This window comes from Anopheles bellator, chromosome 2, assembly GCF_943735745.2.
Source record: "Anopheles bellator chromosome 2, idAnoBellAS_SP24_06.2, whole genome shotgun sequence".
NCBI classification, from domain to species: Eukaryota; Metazoa; Arthropoda; class Insecta; order Diptera; family Culicidae; genus Anopheles; species Anopheles bellator.
The window spans coordinates 44,857,999-44,874,936 of record NC_071286.1 but is presented as its reverse complement, the minus strand read 5'-3'; the positions used below and the strand labels follow the sequence as shown (position 1 = coordinate 44,874,936).

The 16,938-nt window shown below is 47.2% G+C and overlaps 1 protein-coding gene across 1 annotated transcript in view; it reads right to left on the bottom strand.

Moving 5' to 3' along the window:
- The window catches only part of LOC131207590 (neurexin-3), a 102,767-nt gene extending 86,192 nt beyond the window's left edge, over nt 1-16,575 (bottom strand). The window contains exons 1-2 of the mRNA XM_058200210.1: nt 15,703-16,575; nt 9,633-9,766 (exon numbers count right to left, since the gene is read on the bottom strand). Coding sequence (XP_058056193.1) covers nt 9,633-9,766; nt 15,703-16,575 — 1,007 coding nt within the window. The remainder of the gene's footprint in view (nt 1-9,632; nt 9,767-15,702) is intronic.
- Nucleotides 16,576-16,938: the final 363 nt, after the last annotated feature.

The following is a 16,938-nucleotide window of genomic DNA, read 5'->3' as shown; positions in this document are numbered from 1 at the left end:
TCGCCAATATCTGTTGTCAAATTATACGTCAAAATACTGATTAGCATAACCGTCTTTGGAGATTTTCCATGATGAGACCGCAAATTTTAATATTTCTTCGGGTTAATTTGTTAAGTTTGATTTTTTGACATTATTTAAGCTAAAGCGAAGCACCGGAAAGGTACACAAGTAATCAGGTCTAAAACTTGACAATGGACATTTTTTCAAAGAGATCAAATGTTTATTATATTGAAACGGAAAATTCTATTATATTTAAAGTATGTGCCATCGCTAGCCATATATTTCTCCTATCTCTCTGCTGAATCATGGATTCCCAGACGAAAGAATTTTTCGTCTTTTGCAGCAAACCAATTAGTCATCCAATTTCGACTTCCGCGTAAAAAAACGAAAGACTGCTCAGCCAATACGTGTCCCATCGATGAAAATGAATGCTAATGGGAAAAAGCGATGTCTGGTGGGGAGGGTGGGTGGGTAGGTGTAGCAGCTCCCATCCAAGTGATTTGATTGTATCCTAAACAAGTTGTTCTTTGTAGGTCATGGAGGCGCCAGGTTCAGTGGCCATTGAGCCCCATCTGGCGCCTCCATGGAGGACCAGAAAATACGGCATTTTGGTCGTTTTTCGATCAATGCATGGCTCAAATTGAACATTTGTTGACAGTTGCGATCTGAATTAACGGCTTTATCAGTTTTCAGGAGCTTGTGATGCATCACACCTTTCTGTCACATCAGAAAGTGCTTATTTTGGAGTCCTCCGACGCTCTTTGCTTGTCATAATCACCATTTTTTTAATTTTTTAAACCACTCAAAGCTGTGCGATCTTTCAAAAACAAGTTTTGAAAATCATTTGATGCGATTCTGTAGGAGTTCTTCAACAAATAGCAGAAAAATAATAATCTTCGCAAAACGTCATTTTCAGGCACAAAAGTTGATATGGTCTAATCCTTTCAAAGATCGGTTGGTAACTAAATTTATTATTTTTTTACAAGAGATCATTTACCTGGTGTCAAAACAAGTCATAAGAAGGACAAAATTGACAGGTGGAGCACTCAGTTTACAACTTCCATTTTCATGTTTTGAACCTGATAACAATGGGACTATACGAGACCTTTGGTAGCTTTTGATTTATTGAAGGTACACAATTTTACAAGAATGTACAATACTGTCTAAATAGTTATTGAAACATGTTATTGAAACGAAACAAAAAAAGACTGAAGCGATACGATTGCGTCAGGTTCAGAGCAGATACTATTGCCAACTGCTTGCACTAGTTCGCTAGTTCGTAATTAAATAATCGTTTTCACATTGGTAAAACACTCAAAGAAAACCCTCATTGTGGCTCAACTGTAGATCGTTTGTCTCCGATGTATGGATTCAATGGGTTCAATGTGAAAGACACTGGTAATGAATCAACTTGAGTGGAACAACATTACTCTCCGTTGTTTTCTGTAACAGGTGTGTTTTACAGGCTGCGTTAGTGACAGCGACGAGCGCTACCGACTGGTCTATCAACGGGAGCAAACATTCTTAGTGAGTGCTTAATATTAAAAAAAATGAGCAAAGCATAATGACAAGCCTATCACAAACAGATAATCTAAAAGAATCAGATTCGACCAATAGTTTGAATGTTATTGAGAACGAATAATCACATATGTTCAACCGAAGGTCAAAGGCCACAACACATAGCAATTGCGAGTGTTTTTTGGCGCTTTTAAACATTTAATGCTTAAGGTTCTATGATTGATTCTCTTTAATCGACCGGGATTTCGTAATCTTCAAGCGACGAAGGAGCTTCCCATTTGTCGAAGGCAAGGAAATTCAAACCAACCTTTATTTTTTAACCAGTCATCCAATATAATGCTCCACCACCATCGGCTCCACCCGTGACGCCCGTCTTTTATCGATTATGGCGATTGATTTGTCAATTTGTCACCCGTTTCTTAAGCCCCGCCGCTCTCTGTTGCTCCCCTTCATAATTAACGATTCCATTATCCCGAATCGTTTCGGGGAGTGGCACCGACAGTTTGGGGCCACTTTTCAGCTATCTCACGTATTTTAATTGCTTCTGCAAACATCTGCAACCGAGCGGTGGACTCGCGGCGAGCGGGGGCCGATAGAGCAAGGGCTGGCAACCTTATGCTGATGGGATGCAATCTCATAATTTGATTCATTCTCCAATCTTCGCAGCCGATAATCCTTATCCATTTGCGAGTGGCGCACGTCGCGTGACGGGTGACACACATTTTTCTCGCTTTATCACACAGCACAGCAAATACAGCAAGTGCAGCTCCGAATGGTGGCCAGCGAGCAAATAGCGAGCATGATACAGCACCACCCGTCGGTTGAAGTGGATGGCCACGGTGTTGAGACGGGTGACCTCGGCTCAAGAAAATCCGCCATTACGAGAGCAAATAAAGTTTTCGCCGATTGCCCCTTCACAAAAGCCAATCGGTTTACGCGTCTAATCGAACGATCCGACCCTACGTGCGCCGCCACAGTGCCCTACGCATTTGTGACTCCAATCAACGCCAGGGACACAGCGTCTCAACCGACAGGCGGCAAAAAGGCTGAGGCTGGCTGAGAAAGGTACGATTTCCGTTGGCGATGAGGTCTTTCCGTCGCACAAGAGAAAGCTGCCCCGTGCCGTGGCCACGATTACATCCATCATCGAGTGTTCACGGTGCCAGGTCCTGGCACCTTACGCACCACTAAAACCGTCCTCCCGCTGACCAACGGCCACCCGCGGTTCGTGTCAGCCGCTGACCCCCCGGTGGGTGGTGTAGAGCGTGTGAACATAAAAACAGCCCAACACCCAACCAACTTACATCATCGCCATTGGCACGCACACGAATGCACACAATAGACCTCTTAACATCCACCTGCCTGCTGCAAATTAGGTGTACGTGTGTGTGCGTGTGAGGACAACAAGCTTTCGACTTGTAGCCACTTCGCTGCAGAAACTTGTGCCGAAACTGCTGGACACGTGTTGGAAGTCCTTCGACGGTTCCCGTGTATTGGTGTTAACGCTTGTCTATGGAATAATGCTCTTTCGCGTGGGCCCTAGGCTATTCTGGATAAGCTAACGGATCTTACCAATTGTAAGTAAATGTTTTTTAAATAGTCTTCTTACCGATTATAGTCAGATTATATGAACTTTTGGATGATACAGTCAATTAAAGGGCCTCTGATGCAAAACAGCTTCGTAGAAGAAGTTGACGTTGTGCATTCTGAATCGAGGAATTGATGTCGAGCATAATAATTTCTTTCCGCAAAACAAAAGCATCAACAATTGCTTAGTACTTCTTATTTCGGAGATCGAAATCTCGCGATCTCATGCTCGCCAATATGAAGATCGCCTTGGTTTCCTGTGGAATCTTTTAATTTAATTTACTAATAAAGGCTAATACGGTTCATTCTCGCTTTCAGCTATGAAGTACGAAGTGGACTACCAGAAGAATCCTGCTTGCAGGAGGACAGCAAGGCTGTTTCTGTAAGTCTTCGCCAAAGGACACTTCTTGGCATGTTTATAAAAAAGTTGCCTCGCCTCCTTACACCGAACGGTTCCTTACAGAAGAACCAAACAGGGTTCGTAGTCTTCAACTCAACGATCGAAACCTGTTTCTTTGGCGGGTACCCCTTTTACCTTTGAAGATAGCCACAGCACCAGCGAAACCCAGCATCCAGGGAAAATAATAGGGGATTTTGGACTACTTTCCACAAAGGATTTCGGTGCCTTTATCGTCTATCCTCGGAAAGGCCTATGTCGATAGTCTGGATTCATTCTCACTGTAGCATCAAGGGTGGTGGGAAGACTGTCCATCTGGCCTAAAAGAACACTGATTTTCACGGTTTTTTTTTCTATTCTATTCTCAGGGGCTTCTCCACTTGCATCAGCGATTCTATTTCGAGTTGGAAATGTTCCACTAGTCGACCTTCCGAAGGCCCTGATGCAGCCCTGGTCTGTCGGCATGCCGAACGTTCACTCGAAAGATGGATGGACTTCGATCTAATCATGTTACGTCGGGCGCTCACCTGCATCGTATAGGGCAAATCGGTTCCATGGAATGTGGCTGTAGGAACACAGCCAAGCAACTTTCCGCCGTACGTTTCCAAATAAAGCTTACTCGCGAGATTATACAAAAAAATGGTTTCGATTAAAAATTCACTAAAAATCCCAAAGCCAATTGCCAAACCCATGTTGCTTCACGGATTTGGCATGCGAGTTCCTTCCTCCTATTAACTTGACTTGAAAATTACGTTCCAGCTTGAACGTTCATTTTTTGTCGTGACATTGCCACACTTTGTCTGTGTTTTCATTATGTTTTGTAATACAAGTTTTATATTGTCGAAGATATTCCATTTCGTCTAAATTCATAAATCATAGAAAAATGCTTTTATGTTTTCAAACTCTATGCACGTCAAAGAAACATACAGGTACAGTCAGTGGTACTCAATTAACGCGTGGTTTGTGAACATAATGTTAAAATACGATAGAATGTAGGACCAAAAAAGAAAAAAAGGTTACCTTTTTTTAGTGTGAATCAATTCGTGTAAAAGTATAACCGTTGCAATGCGTTCACCTTAAAACCTTCTTTCGCGCCAAGCTCCAACGGCGAACGAGAACCAATTTCGACGCAAAAGATTGAGGGTATGTGAAAGACCCTCCAGGAGCCAGTTCCCAGCCCCTTCCCACGCGCAAGGACCTGCGGCGAAACAGGAAACGCCAGCGGATAAGTTATAAATCTCTTCCTCGGATCTCATTTTTCATGGCCCGGGCGCGGGCGCGAGCGCCATCTTTTACGCAACGCTTTCGATTCGTCGTTACTGCCGCCCGCCGGCCACTCTTGCCACTTCTTAATGGGACCCACTTCACTTCGGACCCCAAACTTCCCACTTCTCAGGTGCGTGCCGAACGGGGTGAAAGTCAATGGGGCATTCGGTCGTCGGTCGGTGTCCCGACCGAGCCGATTTTCCTCCATCCGTTCGTTGGGCAAATTTTCCGGCTCGGAAGCGTCGGTTGTGCTTTTTTCTTCGACCCCACCCTGCTGGCCTGCCACCCCCTCGTGGGCTGTTGTTATTGTTGCTAACGCCTCACGCCCCACGCGGCACGGCATCCTTATGCATGTCCACGCACCGCACCTTGAACCCTTTCCACCCTCTTTTTTGCTGTTTGCTTTTCCTCCTTCTTGGCATGGGTTTGAATTTTTGACTAACTTTGACGTCGGCCGATCGGGATGGAAACCATCAGCGACGGTCCTCCCCCCCGCAAGGTAAACGCCGTGAAAAGGTAGCCTCGCTCCTCGGCGACATCGTCATCCGTCAGGAACGTACACGCGGCCCCACACGGCCCTTTTCTTCGGCCGGCCGCCATTTTACACATCATTTGCTGCGGCGAAAGTGGCGCAAAGTTGCCACTGCGTGCTACCGGCGGGTGGTACCCGTATCGGCGGCGAGAGAGAGAGAGAGGTAAACAATAAACCCCTTTGCTGAACTCCTGTCGCCTGTGGCGTGTCACCGTGTCGCGGCGCGCACTCGGGCAGGATTCATTTTTTGTCCTCCGAACGCTGTACCGTCAGGAATCTTAACTTTTCAGGCACGTGCCAAAGGGCCGTCGCCGTGGTCGTAAGATTGTTGAATTATGAAAAGTACACAGACTGGACTTGTTTGTCTTCGTGACTAGACTCACAATAAGACGAATGGATTCAATTATTTTCGGCGCCGATTTCGGCAACCTTCGCGGCCGAGGCGTGGTGGCGAGCGTTCAACGACAAGGAGAGCCGTGGACCGTCTTTAAGAATCTTCTTCTTCTTCACCTTTCTGGTCCTTTGCCTTGATAAGTGATTCTTCTTCTTATCTGGCAATTACAACCGCCGAGCGATCATGTCCTGCACCAGAGACAATTGTTAGTCTGTGTTGCTTTCTGTAACGTTGTGTTTATATGGGCAAGCCTCCGTGTCACGCCGGGGAATCGAACGCCCAGGCCAGCTGCGTGCCAGCAACAACGGGCGCTATCGACTGCAATCTTTCTCAAATTAATTCAAACTTGAAGCTACCGAAGTTACTCGGACGTCCTTGGCGTGAACAAATAATAAACGATTCCGTGTAGGTCGAGGTCGAAAACCGGGAGCTTCATTGAGCATTCCGCTAGATGAAGGTCGTTACACCTCGTCGTCGTCGTCGAAGGTGCCACGTCCGTGCATGTGGCGTTCATAATCAGCTTAGTCGCACCGGTTAGTCTTGGCAGTCTCGTGTCCTGGCGCGCTGGCCTCGACCAACACCCTCCGAGAGGAGTAATCGAGAAAAACGGGCCCCTCGAGGCCACGAGTGCCACGGTGCACGGCACCCACTCCGATGTCGTAAGTTAGGTAAACTCCCATTCACTCACACGAAACACTAATTAAGCCACATTCTTCACGGCACCGTGCCCACCGGGCTCAGCTCAGCTCGTCGGCGACTCCTTCGCGGGATTGGATTTAATTGAGTAACGGCGAACTTATCGATGGCAGCAGCGATGTGGACCGCTAGAAGGTCGATCTCAGAACGGTGCGCTGGGCTGGGCTTTCAGGCGGGGGCCCGGCTCTGCTGATTACATCTTTCGCGACGAAACTTGATTTGTGGGTGCTAATGGTGGTGCCATGTCCACCACCAACACTGCCGCCGCCGCCGCCGCCACCGACGGTGAACAAACGGTCAGGGTAAATTCAATTGATTCCACTTCATTGATCGCTTTCTCCTGCGGCCACCGGGTGGTCATTAGAAGAAACCCTAACGCCGACCACCGTTGGACGTTCGACGTGGACTTTCGTCAGTGACGCGGAGATGGAATAGTGCGGTCGGCGTCGCATAATGACGCGCGCGATACATACCAAGTTTCGAACCCAAACAAATTTATGGTTTCAAATGTGGCTTTTTATGTGGGCTTTTAAAATGTGAAAACAAACATAATAAAATAAGCATTTTTGTTCCTTTTTTAGTAATGTAAGTTGGCTCAGTACGCAAAATTTTCTATTGTTCAATTTTAATTAGTCGATTTGTCTTGTTGTCAGACGTCACTCAACTTTTGTTATTTCTTGCGACATAAATTCACACCCGACCTGACAAGTGATATTTGATATCAGTTTGAGGTTCGTTTCCTTAGTCAATACAACGATGTGGTTGATTTGATTTTTTAGTTCTACAATTTATAGCCAGGCCGTATTTCTCTTCTTAAACTAGTTAAAAGAATCGACATTATCGTCTCAGTCGCAAAGCGTTCCACAGGTTCATAGGACTGTTAGATAACGGTTTGTTAAGAGATTCACCAAGTTCAACAAATGGCACCTAAACACCGTTCCAAGGCATCCTTCACTGTTACTTTCACAAGGCTTCATGAAGATGGGTGCCTGCCGCTGAGCAAAATTGGAGAAACAAACTCCGGCGACAGGCAAATGAACCGAAGCGGCTTGAGATCGATTTCCAGCGGGTTATCCACCCTGCTTCTTGCGCCAATCGCCGTTCCGCTTGATTTATAGTGAATTATTTATCCCAAAAGCTCTGTCTACGTTCTGTTAAAAATGGTTCGTGCCGAGCCCATCGCGTGCACTCACGGCATTCAATCCGAAACAGCATTCTCTAGCCGCGAAGCTTCGACTGTTCCGCGCGCATATGTGTGTGTGCGTGTGCCGTCCATTAGTGCTCGGCCGTCAGTCGGGTGTCATCACGGACGAAATATCCTTTTCCATTTGCTGGCACAGGTTAACCGAGCAGGGGGTAAGTATTCAAGCGAAAGAAGGACAGTCGCCTAAATTGCTTATTGCCACTCATCGATCTATGCCGTATGCTTAAAAAGTGTGATTATTGTTGCGTTTATAAATAGCTTTCGGCACAATGGTAATTTCTCATCGCAGCACATCGTTACCTCGTTCATCAAACGACGAATAGATGTAAGAACAATGATCTAGCAGCATTATGGTGATAGGTATTGACTAAATCTATGTTTCTCCTGTGTTACGGATCGACTAGTGAAGTGGCAGCGCAGCGCATGAAGAATTAGTAGCTACCCGTGATACTGTCGAAGTATCGCTTAGGACCAAAGTCCTAATCTGAAGTTTAAAACTACTGTTCTACTTTATGCAGTCAAAAAACGGTTTTTGAAGACCACTAAAATTATAATACATTTGACAATAAGATAGTTATAAAATATAAAAATAAAATACATACATAAAACCAGTCTATTGCATAGTAAGACAAATTTCTCCTCGAGGTTCCACTGCTGGTGCCCAAGTGTAGCCTGAAGCCTCACTTACACAACGCGTCAAGGTGTGACCTAGTTTCCGACGGGCACATCCTGATGCCGCTAGAACTGAAGAAAAATGGAGCGCCCCCAACTTGGCCTAACCCTTGCTTAGGCAGCACCGTCACTAATTAAAAGTGATACGTGGCAAAGGTGGCAACCAAAAACCGTCCCTCAACCCGTGTGCCAAGTCTTGCCCGTGGCTCTAGAAAGCTGGATATGCTGGGGTCGTATCGGTTTGTGGATCAGATTGCAAAGATCCTCTGCAGTCGCAATTTGGTGCTGCACGGGTTTCTTTCCCATCTCGCTCCCCCAGGGGGCGCGCATCATCAATTAATGGGCACAAGCAAAGGCAACCAACGAAAAACATCGCCAACAACGAATCGTGGGATGTTTTAATTTTTGCAAATATCCAACACTTATCCGAACCCGCGCCACTCTGCGTGCCACGAAGTTGGCTCATTTCGCAAAACACAACCCTTACCCTTAACGGGGCAAAACCCGGTCCCGGCCGGCGTCGGTGGTGAGCTGAGTTGTTACCGATGCTAAATGGAAAAACTTTTCCATTTTCCCAAACGCGCCGGGCCAAGTAGCGGCAAATGTTGAGCTACTTGTCGGTGCTAGTAGGCACCAAATGGAACGACGCTCGCCTTGGAAAGCGAATCGGTCCAGGGCACTTCATCTCTCTGGGCTGGGTGTCCGACTACGCTGCGCGTCACGAAGTAACGGCGGAGTAGTGGGCAAAACACTGATCTGAAAGCTTGCAAAAGCAGTCAGTGCTTAAAATATTTTAGCGTTCGAGTACATCGAACACGAGAATGATTTCACGATGGTAGTTTTGAACCTCCGTCGCCACTGTATGGGTTGAAAACAAGGTACCACCAAGCACCAAGATTACTACTGGTCAAACGACCGTCTTTATGATGTGAATATTGACCAACTCGATCACAAATTAGGATGCCAATCTCCTTGGCAAAGTGAAAGAAAATATTGATGATACACGTGTAATATTACACTACTTTTGTTTCGTTGAATATTTTGAAGAACTTGAACTCACTACTAAATTTTTGAAAATGTAAAACAATAATGATGTTGTAGGACACTAGTGTTTGGCCAAAAAAGTAATACCTTTTCCGTAGTGCTAAAGTTTAATTCTAAGATAAATGGAGCTCATGTTAGCACATGGTTTTCTTCGCTTTTCGTGCCACGTAGTATTTTTAATCCACCACAAGCAAGCTTGCCATCATCGCCATCACCCAACGAATAATTTCGTCTCCTCTCAGCAGCTACGTTGTAAAACATTTGTTTGCGAAGATTTTAATCTCCAGGAGTGCAAAAAGCATGACAAGCAAACAATACTCACCAGTTCGGCATACCGCCGACGAAGACGTCCGAGTTGGTGGCAAACTTGCCAAACAGGAACTCCTTCCCTCGGGAGCTGCGACTCTGCGAGACACCGTCCACGGTGAGCGTTGTGTGTTCATCGTTCCGCAACACCTGAAAGTGGAAAGCAACCGCAAGAAGTGTTAAAATTTTTGGGCGCCACATTGTTGTTTGTTAAAACCAGACCAGCCCAACGCCCAATTGTTCCAATTTGCACGAAAACTGCCAATATTCGCCAAACACACACACTGTTCACTCGTTTCCCTATTACAATTAGCGTTGAATTTATTGCGTCATGAAAAATAAGTGCGAAGCCATTAGCGGTGCCGTGCTGGTTGATGAGTATCTTGGCCGACATACAATCGACGGCCGTCGCTTCGAAGATTCACTGTACACTGCCGACGAACAGCCGACACCGCCCAATGCTAATGAACAAAATGATGTCGAAAGATGCGATTCCGATGCCGAATTCATTTGTTACATTATTCGATTCGCACTGCTACGGGGCTGTGGCACGGCTCAAAATGGCTGCATGAAGTGAGGAAAAAAACGGTCCCGGCCCAGGGCTTTCACCGGGAGCGAAGGTAATTACGGCCATTACACTTAAGCGCCACGCTTCATTAGGTATGCTTCTTTGCTTTAAGCAGCTTAAACTGAGCGCTTCATCGTTGCCGTCCGTTATAATTATCTTCCAGTTCGTTATGGCATGGCGAGGCTCGCTTATTTTAGTGCCCTAATGAAGCTCATTTTCCAGTGAACAGTAGTATCTCTTTTGTGTGATTATAAGTAAACCCTACAATATTAAAAACAAACGTAAACGAAAGTATAATTTATTGTAGGGTGATTTTATTTATTTTATTATTTATAACCTAACGGTTAATTCATTAAAATATTTTATGGAAAACCATTTTAGTCAAATGTTCACCACGATTGGCTTGGCGGTAGCTCATTCGGTCGACCTATTTTTGAGTACACTCGATTGTTTCTGGTCTTATTTCGGCAGTAGCATCTTTAATTTGGGTCTAGAGGTGGTCAATGGTAGCAGGTTTGTTCCCATAACATAAATGTTGATTGTGGCAGTCACTGTATGGCACGTAGCACCGTTCTGTTAAAACCAAAAGCCGTTAAAGTTCTCAGCTTCAATTTCGCCGAAGAACCAATCAGCCAAAATCCGCACCAAACTGTCACCCGTCGTGAGTGCATTGGCTTCTCTTGGTTTCTACACATAAATTTCAGCATTTCAGCATTTTTTTAAATAACCAAATGAAAATTGCACGCATTTTTGACCACCCTGTATAAACTACTCAAAAAGTAAACTGTAGGTAAATACATTTCACCGATTTCGAATAGCAATAAGAGCAGGAGGACAACACAGGACAAATTTAGAAAAACTAGTTTGAACAGGTTAATAGTTTCATTTGACACTTTATAAAACACGCCGATTTAGTTCACAAAAACAATCCACAAAATTAAACTACAAACGTATGTACGAGAACAACACAATGAGCACACTGTACTAGGACTTGGACATAGGATCACAGGACCCTGCATGGTAAATATTACTTTCTTGCGAGGGTTTGCCAAGCTGGGGACACAGAGACACGCAAATGTGCTACTTGTCAGCGGGCTTGTTAAACAGCGATGAGATGTCTTGATAATGCCGTGTATTAAAAAGAGCAACTCCTCGACAAGTAACCAGCACCAAACTGTAGAGCGCCTCGTACACGGGCGCTCTCTTTCTTTCTCTCTCTGTCTATTGATCCAACCGAATATTATGTCCAAAATTGGCCACCGTGCTCGGAAAACCGTTTTTGTGGCCAGTGTGCCAAGGGATTTACGCGTTGGTGTGTGTTGCCAATGAACGTGTGTGAAGCCATTTTTAGCACCCCGTTCCGCCGCGCGACCAGACCAACAAGGTGTCACACTGGTGGCAGTCACGAAAGCATGTGCCATCCCTATGCTACCCGGCCCAAGGGCGGGACTGGGGACGCTGTCTGCGACCTACCACCCCCCTCCAAGCTCCATTCCCTTCCGGCCTTCCAAAGGGCCACCGAACCGATGCTCGCTCGTTGGTTAGTTTCCGGTTCGGGTGTGATGGCGTGCCGTTGACTTAACCTTTATTTCCTACACACTTCCGCCGTTCGGCCGTTGCGAAGCATCTGGGAAGCGTTTTTTATTATTCTTTTGTTTTTCCTACCAATTTTTGGGGTTCCCTCTCCCTTTCTCTCTCGGTTTCATTCTGTTGGCACGGTAAGGAACAGTTAACCAAAACGAAAGCCCTAAACATCCACAACAACAGTTGGCACGTGGCACGAGCATTACCCTCGTCCGATGTTTTTATTCGCCAAATAAAGTTTGTGTATCTGTGTGTGTGCGCCGGTATAAATACACAGCCCAGGAGCGAACATGTAACGGCCGGCGTATGCTATTGGAAACCTAAAATAACGCAGCCCCCGCATAAGTTACGAAAACGCCACATTCGTTCGCCAGGGCGCCTCCACCGATCAGACACCCAAATCACCATTTGCCAGCTCGCTTCTAAAGGTCGACCACTCTCTCTCCCTCTCTCTCCTTCTCTCTCATTTCCTCTTTTCTCTTCCCTCTCTCGTTCGTTTCGTTCGCTCCGAAAGTGGTATTAATTTCATTGTCGTAAAATATCTGGAAATGATTATTGCCTTCCGGTAGATGGCGCTCTTGTTGCTCTAGAGCCGGGCGCCAGAGTGGCGAACGTGAACCACCTGCGCTGCGAGGACGACGACATCGTCCCGACGACCCGATGCGTGAGCTTCACCAATTATGGGACCGGTGCATCCGCTCTCAATACTGATTCCCAATCAGACTCACCCAGAGCCCACAGTTTTCCCGGTGCTGGTGTGAAGGACGAACAAAATGTACCGCCAGCTCCGTAGAACGAAAAAAAAACCCGTAAGCTCGGCAATCCGTTCCGCGAAGGCACGAGCGTCGAGAAAAACGAAACCCCGGCCTCTTGGGCTCTTTGATGTAAGAGCCCGGTTTCTTTCCAGGGCGCCCCAGGCCTGCCTTTACGCCCACCATCGCCATTATTTGGTTTCGCTTTTCCACGCCACCCACCTCGTTATCGTTAGCCACCAGTTCGCGGGGGTTTCCCTTCCGTTTTTTCAGCGAAACCGCGTTATTAAGATTATTTCCACGAAAGTCGTTCCCGGAAAAATGGTTTGCCATCTCGTCTTGGCCCGGCCCAGCCCGGCCCGAAACCGGAACCGAATTGGCGACAGCGCCCCAAACGCCACAGCGTAATGAGCGTCGTCGGAGGCTCCGTTCGTCCTTGGCAGCGGCCGACGAGCAGACGAGAGTTAAGAGCCGGAGTCCGCTGCCTTCGCTCCGGCAGGATCTGCGAATGGAAAAGAACGTTGCCCGAGCGGCCCGAAAGCGGCCACTTGCAGCGACTGGCTGCGAAAAGCGGTTCGAGCCTCTGTCTGGAAGTGGTTGTTAAACTTTAATCGTTTAGCATTTTGGCTTTGGGCAACCGACGCTGGTCATTAATTTTTTTTCGTCGTCGTTTTGTTTTCTCGGGTTTCGAAGCATTTGCTTCCCATGTCTACCGCGCTCGAATATTAAAACATTGGAAAACATGTGTATGCGTAGAACGATGCTTTAAAATGAGTTTTGAAAAAATGCTCTGCTCCTTGTAAATACTGTGTATCATTCAAATATCATGTTTCTCCAATTAAGGCCCGTACACCATCAGTCATCGGACTGGTTTTGTCTGTTGTATAAAAATCGGTGGAGCAGAGTAAGAAACCTCAAACGAATTGATTCTCGTCGCTCAGACGACTGTAATGAGTAGGTCAATAGACCTTAGAGCGACTTAATACATCGAAAAGCTTCTAACGATAACTAATGTACAACGTATGACAACGTTTCCCACATAATTTATGGCGATTTTCGGTAGCACAATAAATCGTAAAAAACTGGTGAACACACCATCGTATGCATCAGCAAATGACGTAGTTGTGATATTTTTTCCCATCTCCATTCTTTTCGCAACACAATACCACGCAAAATGGAGCGCTCGACATAAGCGGTAAAAAGCGGTTCCTTCAATCTTTCTACGGTAAATGCACATGTTTATGTTGCTTTTCACTTCTCCCGTGCCCTAAGTGGCCTGCAGGTGTGCGTGCGCGAATGTTGCGGCACTTAATTCATGTGCAAAACATGTTGCCACTTTATCCTCGCACGCCAGCACAGTCTGCGTTTGTGTGTATGTGCCTATGTGGCCCGCCGGCCCACGAGCACTAACTGAAATTAAAAGCGTGCACATGTAAAATGTAAATTGATTCTGGCCGACCGACGGGACGCCAACAATGTAGCATACTTGGGAGGCGGCTGCCCCCCGGAAAACGGCTTTCTCAAACACCGCGCCGTACGTATGTGTGCAGAATGGAGACCCCCGCCGGCACATTCCTTGCGCGCCCCATGCGGAAAGGACTCGGCAGGAATCCTTCAAACGCAATCGCGTCCATCATTCACTGTCACCTTTGCACCGGCGGCTCGGGTGGCTGCGTGGGTTCGCGGTGTGTGTGATAAGCCCAGCCAGCCCAGGTCCTTTGGCCAACAATGGCGAAAGAAATTTGCATAAAATATTTAAAAACCCACGTTCGCTCTGCCTTTATCGAATGATGGATGCCCAATGCGCTAGGAATGCCGCTCAGCATCCAAAAAAGATGTGAGAAGGGGCCCTGGTAAGGGTCGGGCAGCATTCAACAGTACGCCCAAGACAGTGTCCTTCTAATAAAGTGACTCGTGCTCGTGGTGGTCCGATGTCATCGCAAATGTCATAGGACATCGCTGGGACATAATTTACATGACTGCTGGCAATTGTCACAAACTCATTTCAGTCTGTTCGAAAGCAATCAGCAGCGAAGCGAGCAACACGATCGCTCTCCATTGAATTCTGTTTAATGGGCCAACAGTTCACTTGTTGGCACGCCTCGCCGTGGAACGGGAAAAGACTGTCGGCTGCTTAGTGAGTCCCTTTGAAGTTTAAACTCAGTTTTCCGCTGGTGTCTTTTATTGAATTTTAATTTCCTGGAACCGGCATCCGCCAACACAGCATCCATCGCTCTCCACAGATTCTTTGCACCCAATATTGACTCAAAAAGGCGCAGCAATAAAGTGGCCCATAACCGGTTTCTAGCTAATAAGAGTGCCACGATAAGAACTCCGACGCCGCATGTGGCCTGTAATTTACTGAGCCAGCACCCAGCAGCGTGGGAGCATGGTTCCGAGGACACATTTCATGGAAAACATTATTCAACTCAAAGTGCCCTCAACTCAGCACTCAACAACACTCAGAGAAAGTGCCGTTTTTATGGCAAATAAATTAAGGCAAACCTGGTTGAACTCACTTCGATGTAAGAGTGATGAGGAAGATCAAAACCATGATCGGTCCCGGGGGGAAAGTCCTCAAACCACGGGGTTACATTCTATCTAGTTGGTTTACGTGGAAAATGAAGTTGTCCATGTACTTTTCAGTAATCGCAATGCTTTTCGCAACACAAAACCACAAAAAAGAAGTGAGACCTCTTGGGATCTTTGAGGAAAATGTTTTATTTTGATTTAATTTAACATTTGCTCTGTGGACGCTCAGTAGGCTTACAATCTGTAACCTCAGCAATACCAACCTCGAGCAGCTAATGAGCAAAACGCCAATCTGATCTGAAAGATTTGAACCACCCTTGATTTGCATTCCTGGAAGGTTGATAGCTCTAGGTCGTCCCTAGTCTTTCGAGTCTAACAGAGCGATCCGTGAGTACCGTTTTAAAGGACATGAAAGTTCTGAATGAATTTGTATAGATATTCGTAATTGTTTCGCCAAAAACTACGCACATATCGTTCAACAGAGCAAAAGTTTCCTTCCACCCCTAAAGAGGACATCCGAGTAGCCCACGAAACAAAAGTCGAATGCCACCCGAGGCTTGCTCCGGCTCTGACTTTTATTTTCATTGACCCTGAGTAAAATCTTATTGTTTACCTTAACTTACATGGTAGCGTAAGTTGGCTCAACTCACCTGAACTTTGTGCCAGTGGCCATCGTGCAAGTCCCGGCCGACGGTAATGATTTGTGCGCCGCCACCGAGATTGTATCGCAAACGGAGGGCACCCTCGACCAGCTTCAGCTCGAAGAAATCGAACGTGCCACCGTCGTCCGTGTACAGGACCAGTCCGTTCGGTTGTTCCGTCTTAAACTCCAGCTCAAGCGATCCGTTCAGCCCGGTGTACCATTTGCGGAACTGGGCAAAGCTGTTCTGCGAACCGTCGAGCACGAACCCGGAACAGCTCGAGCACCCGAGGTAGGCCACCAGCAGAACGAGTAGTATCAGCTTGGGCAACCTTACCGTGGCCACCGTGGCGGTGCACAGCATCTTTGGCAGACCAAAGGTCGGTGTCCCGGGCGTCCCGGGACAAGCCTCCCGCCCGCCCGGCAGCTGGTGATGGCAGTTGCTGTGTGTATTGTCCAGATTTAATCCCTCCGTACCGTGCGGATCGAGACCGAGGTTGTTGTTGCGTTCAGTCAGTCCGGCGTCGTTATTGTTCGAGTGATTAGGGCTTTTAATGTGATTACCGGGGCTTTGACATGGATCCTGCTCGGCCACCTCCTTGCGATACGATCGGAGGGCTTTTCCGGCCCGACTGTCCGAATCGCACGCAGTCGGCCGCACCGGCTCACGATCTTTTCTTTTGCATCTTCGCCTGCCGGAGGATAATCGAATCACACCCCCTGGCCCGGAGTTCTCAACCGAGCTTTGGCTTCGCACGGCCCCACACTTGGCACCCGTCGCACCGCCACCAGCGTTTGTCCCACAGCCTCCACCGCGGTCCCGCTCACGGTCCGTAACGCACGCTAGCGCCAGGTTAGGTTCTTCTTCACGCACCGACGCCATCTTGTCTTCGCTCTCGCCGAAATTAGCTTTCGATTTTTTTGCTGCTGCTGTTTCACTGCTTCCGAGAGAGCGAGAGAGACGGAGCGCCGACGGTGTAGTTTCGCTCACCGAACGGCGAGTCTCTCTCACGCGCACACTTCTTCACACTTGCACGCCACTGCTTTATCTCACCAAAGTCCCAGCGCTCATGCTCACGACTCGTCACAGCGATAGTGGGCGCCTTTCTCACTGCCTTTCGGCCACCATCCACACTGTTTTAGTCAACCACGGATTGTAGCGGATCTTTTTTGCTTCCAGGTTTAGGTATCACTACTTCACGTGCTTGCACGGTGCTTCACAACAGAAAGGATCTTGCAACGCACG